General features: G+C 33.1%; 1 protein-coding gene across 3 annotated transcripts in view; it reads right to left on the minus strand.

Annotated features, from left to right (window-relative positions):
* Positions 1–2,936, minus strand: part of LOC126890447 (zinc finger protein 235-like) — a 59,667-nt gene extending 56,731 nt beyond the window's left edge. For all 3 annotated transcript variants that reach the window (XM_050659392.1, XM_050659393.1, XM_050659394.1), the window contains exon 1: positions 2,245–2,936. In XM_050659392.1, coding sequence (XP_050515349.1) covers positions 2,245–2,644 — 400 coding nt within the window. In that variant the 5' untranslated portion in view covers positions 2,645–2,936. The remainder of the gene's footprint in view (positions 1–2,244) is intronic.
* Positions 2,937–6,000: the final 3,064 nt, after the last annotated feature.

The raw sequence follows: 6,000 nt of genomic DNA on the forward strand, positions 1-6,000 counted from the left end.
CTGTAAAGTTTTTATAAACAATAAAATTCTATCTATCTATCTATACTATATATATATATATATATATATATATATATATATATATAGTGGTAACTAATTGAATTTAACCATTTACTGTTTAACATACTCTACATTAAAATTTATAAATGAAAGAATCGTAGGAGAATCTATGATTTGATATACTATATTAAATATGAAAATGATTTGGGCACTTCTATGTCTTTCGCTCACAATAACACAGTGTCAAAATGTCAAAAAGCATTCTCTGCAAATTATAGGAAACCTTAAAAGGATAAATCCCAAATTTCCTCAGATATAAAGACCTTAAAAATTTCTTCTGAATCCTCTCTATCATATCACCATGTGATATGGTGGAGGGACTCCATATGGTACAACAATATTCGAGTTTTGACCTCACATATGCATTAAAAAGCTTAATTGTTGTATCACAATAAAATTCTTTACTGGATCTTAGGATAAAGCCTAAAACTGTCTATAACAATCATTCGTTAGTTTCAGAATGTGCTTATTAAAGGAGAAGTTGCTTGTGAATAACACCCCTAGATCTCTGATTTTTGTTAACCTTTTAAGTTTTACTTCGTTAATAAAATAATCTGTTCTTATGATTTCTCGCTTTCTAGAAAAAGTCAATAGTTTACATTTTGACTCATTTAAGTTCAAATCATTATTTTTACTGAATGTGGATATACCTCTAATAACTTGTTGTAAATTAATACAGTCATGTTCGTTTTTTATTGTAAGAAATAATTTCAAATCGTCTGCAAATAGAAGAAACTTGGCAAATTTTATATAATCAGTGATGTCATTTATGAACATAACAAAAAGTAAAGGCCCAAGGATGGAACCTTGTGGTACACCTGACCCGGTTATAAAACTGTCTAAGTAGCAGTTACCAAATTTGACTACATTAGTACGGTTAGTATGTAAGATCCAAAAAATGTTACAAGTTTGTCAGAAAGTGCATATGACCTCAGTTTTTTTAATAGTACTGAATGATTTACTCTATCAAAGGCTTTTGCTAAATCAGTAAAGATAACATCAACTTGAGAATTGTTTACGGATGAAGCAATATAGTGACTGAAAATGCACAGATTTGTTTGAGTTGTTTTTTTGTTTATAAAACCATGTTGTTCTTCCATTAAAGTTTTTGAAACATGAGTATACAGTATATTGTACATAATTTTTTACAAGATTTTTAAAAGAGACGGCAATACTGTTATGGGATGATGATTTGATATTAAACTCGTATTTCCAGATTTGTGGATAGGAGTTATTCTACCTGCCTTAAGCGCATCCGGAGATATGCTTGTCTCTAAACATTTATTAAATATCATTTGTAGGGGATGTGACAGGACTTCTGAATACGCCTTAAACAGGTAAGAAGGAATCCCATCCACACCTATAGCTGCACTACTTTTTAAAGACTTAATTGCAATATTGATTTCTTCTAGAGTTATACAATCAACACATAATTGTTCAAGTCCATATTCCTAGTTACTCAGTTATTCAAAAAATAATTAAAATATTTTCGATATGTAGGGTATAATTCCATTCGGAATCTTTCTTATAGATATAGTCAGTGGTGTCATGGGGCCGGAACGCCTTTCCGGCACTGGTTAAGAAAAGAAAAAAATAAATAGAGAATTTAGGTTTTGTAAACAAAAATTAGCAGTGCGTTCCGGCACTGCTAATTTTGCCATAACACCACTGGATGTAGTTACATAGACACCAAAGAATATAGACCTTATAGAAGGGTACTGCCCTGTAACGTTTCAGCATAGGGTTTTGTGCACCAACTGAGTTGCTGCATGGGCCTGACAATGACTACAGTATTTTCAAGGGACAAATAAACATAACCATCTGTTCCATTTAAACTCTTTTTCTAGGAGACTATAATATATTCTTTGTAGACACCATACACCCTCAGTTGTACAAGAACACTAAATCAAAATCGACAAAAATGTCAATTACAAAGTTATTCTATGCAAGGGTCGATTTATACTATAATACAGTTGAACCCGCTTGTTAGAATACCGGTTATAAGAATATCCCGCTTTAAGGAATAGAAAATTGAGGTCCCTAAACGTTTCTATTAACCACCAATGATCGGATATTAGAATATCCAGGCTATAGGAATACTTTTGCTTGGCACAAAGGCTATTCCAATAAGCGGGTTCGACTACAGTTCTAAATATGAGAGGACTTAAATACATTGCTACTAACCTTTTTCAGTTTTTTTGTTTTCTTCAAATGTGTTAAGTTTATTCCCATGTTCTAATTCTTCAGTAATTATAGGATATTCCTTTAAGTCTAAATAATCATATGGATCATTTGCTATTTGACTATTGGATTCCTCCTTTATTTCACATTTAAAGTCATTTAACTCTATTTCATTATAATCTTCTAGTGCTTTATACTTTTCATCACCAATTTCTTGTTTTATCTCCATTTGGTTAAGCTTGATTTCCGGTTCCTTCAAGTCTAAATAATCATATGCTTCATGTGTACTTTGGTTATTCCATTCATCCTTAATTTCACATTTGAAGCCATCCAAAAGAGCATCATCTAGGTCTTTATGCTCTACTGCATACCTTTCTTCCGTAATTTCTTGTTTTACTTCCATTATGTGCTGATTACAGCTTACATCAAGGAATCTATTAGCGTCTATATTCCTTGATTTCACTTTACAATAATTGATTTTATTGTAGTGATCAGTGATTGAGTAGAGTTTAGGGCGTTAATTAAGGTTGCATATATAATCACTAATCACAATATAGACATAATATCCGCATTCGCTTTGGCCCCTTAATAAGTGAATAATAATTGATAATAATTAATAAGTAAATAATCGGTGTTGACAGTTATTTACTTATTATTAATCCGTGTTGACAGTTCATTGGTGACAACAGGAAGGAGTCAGGAGTACAATGCGAAATGACTCGGAGCCAGGAAGGAGGTTGCAAATCGCGATCAGCTGTCAGATTTGCTTTCTATCTCCAGTGACGTACCTTTGAAAGAGGAAAGAAAAGAAATTCTTAACGATTTTATTACATCTTTGATGTTAAACAAACAGCTATAGATCAAGAGAAAATACGTATTAATATAATATTTTATTGAAAATTCAGTTAAATAAAATTTTATTGTACTAATAACTTCAGTTAATTGATTGCATATACAGGAGCTTTACCAGATGGTACGCCTATGCACACAGCTAATCCAATACACAAACACCTTCTACCTCGTTGACAAAAACTTATGAGTCATCCACAGACGTTCAAGATGGCCGGTTCCGCTAGAAATTTTAGGTGTTATAATATATATGACACTGGGGGCTATGCTGTATATTACGTACGGTAAACTCGAATTACAGGCTGTAATCTTGTGTGTAAAATCGGTATGCTGTATCAATGATATCCAAGGGGTTGCCTACCTTCGTATGTAATTTCTTTTAGGTAAACGCACGCGTAAACGTAATTTTAAACTTTTCTAAACAAAAATTACTTGCCGTTTAGTTTGGTTATGTGAAAATGTTTATGTTATATTAATAAATATTGTTATTTTTATTTGTGAAACCAAGTTGTTTGTGTGATAGACTTTATTTGATTTTTAGTTTAATTGGTTTAGTGTTTAATTTTTAAGTGATTTTTTAGTTGTTTAGTACTTCAATATATTATATCATAAAATGAATTTTTGTTTTTGTTCTAAGTAGCTTTCACTATTTCCTACTAACACTACATCATCAGGATACAGTAAGTACCAGGAAATGTAAAGTTGTGCTCACAACGAGGCGCCGACCCTCGCTCCCTGGTATCCCTCGTACCATATCATGGATCGCCCGATGCATTATGTTAAATGCGATGAGATCGTTCACGATAATGAAGAGTAGTAGGATACTCTGTTCTAGGAGAGGATACCATCCTTTGGTCTCCTTAGTGAGTGCACCCTTACCCTGCTAGGCCTGGATCCCACGTACCAAAAAAAAGTTGATTAATAGCAAGCTGAAAATTTGCTAATAGGGCTTTTCATCAATTGTCATTTGTTTCGAGTTCCTGTCATATGTTATATAATATTAATATAGGGCTTTTCATTCACAGTCATTTGTTTCGAGCTTCTGTCATGTGTCACATAATATTAATATATCTACGTCATACGTTATTGGCATATACCATTGATATAAAAACACCCAGGATAGAACCTATGAGCAAAATTCTGGCGTCCAAAGTAGCTGATAAAAAGTAGCTAATAACTTGACATAGCAATGGCCGACTCTTGGTTTCCGGAATAATTTGTTGATTTACCAACAGGAATGCATTAAATTATTGACTTAATATTGCCGTAATACATTTTGTTACCTGTTTTACAATGTATTTTACATTAAAATATGTCACCAAATAAAATATTTATTATTTATTAACCACAAAAACACCTGTCAACGCCAACTTCACGTCAGAAATTGTAAACAGTATGTGACGTCAGTTCCGTCGCAGATCAGATACATGTAAACTTATACACAGTTAGACCGCTTGGCATATACCAATGATACAAACCAAAGACATATGACGTAGATATATTAATATAATATGACACATGACAGAAGCTCGAAACAAATGACAATCGATGAAAAGCCCTATACACGGATTATACGGCATATGACAGAAGCTCGAAACAAATGACTGTGAATGAAAAGCCCTATAGCTTAACGGTGTCTAGTCAGACAAACTTTAATGTACGCAAACACTGGAAGTTTTAATTGTGGAACAGTTTAAAAATTTGGAACGTAGATTACTAAAACTCATGTGTATTTTGTCAGACAGAACATCCAATTGATTTGTTACCTTTTCATTAAACTCTCATGCAAAAAGCAGACTGATATTACTAACCAACATGATTCCTGTCATTTGACATGTTCTTCTTGTTCCACTCATTAAAATGCCCAGTTGGTGATAAACACCAGTCTGATTTTTGCATGAGAGTAATGAAATGGAAACAAATCAATTGGAAGTTCTGTCCGACAAAATACATAAAACGTATTCAAAGTCTGACGTTCCAAATTTTTAACTTATTCCACAATACTTCCCCTGTTCCCATACATCAAAGTTTGTCTGACTAGACACTGTTAATCTATTAACAAATAATTTTCAGCTAGCTATTAATCAACTTTTTTTTGGTACGCATTATCCAGGTCTATGCAGTTCCCTTGTTTACTGATCCAAAACTAATGAGTATAAATAAGAACTGAGTACTTACTGTGCCTCTCCCATATTTTCATGAAGTGTCTAAGTAGTTTTATGACTGTAGTTTGTTCATTATTGTATTTTTTTTTGTTTTTATAAACGGGTACAAATATACTGCTTCTTCATTCGTTTAGCATTTGTCCAACTTCCATAATTCTATTAAATAAACGTATTAGCCAACTTATTCCTGCCTCTTCTAATGGCTTCCACATTTCCCCAGGAATATCCCGATTCCTTTATTTTTTGAAGTGCTTGAACCACTTCCTCATGGTCAGTGCGAGTTGACAGTAAAATCAAGTAGGAAGTATATATCAGCACGTCTCGCAACAAGGATGGAAAAAATACAGTATGTTTAAGATATACTATGTGAAGACAGACACATGTCTCTGACTCATTAGCTATCATCAGTACAGTATAGCCAAATTAGAATAGGTCTGCGTTAACCTTTCCTTGTTTGAAAAACTCTAAACATTGATTGTTTGAAACATTCCGCATTCCTTTCCTCAGGTAGCTGTAGCTTCCTCCTTGGATGTGTTAGTTGTTGCTCTGGAATCGTTAGGATCTTCTAACAAACTAGCTTTGTCTTCTAACAAACTTCATCACCTCTAGCTGTAGTTGATGCCATTGAGGTTGTTTCAAATATGTGTGCTTATCATAATCTTTTTCAATGTAACTTTATATTTAATAGCAGGGGTGTTATTCTGGATCTTATCCTGGCCCCAGAAGAGCTTGTCATTTCTGAAGC

This window comes from Diabrotica virgifera, chromosome 8 (assembly GCF_917563875.1).
Source record: "Diabrotica virgifera virgifera chromosome 8, PGI_DIABVI_V3a".
NCBI lineage: Eukaryota > Metazoa > Arthropoda > Insecta > Coleoptera > Chrysomelidae > Diabrotica > Diabrotica virgifera.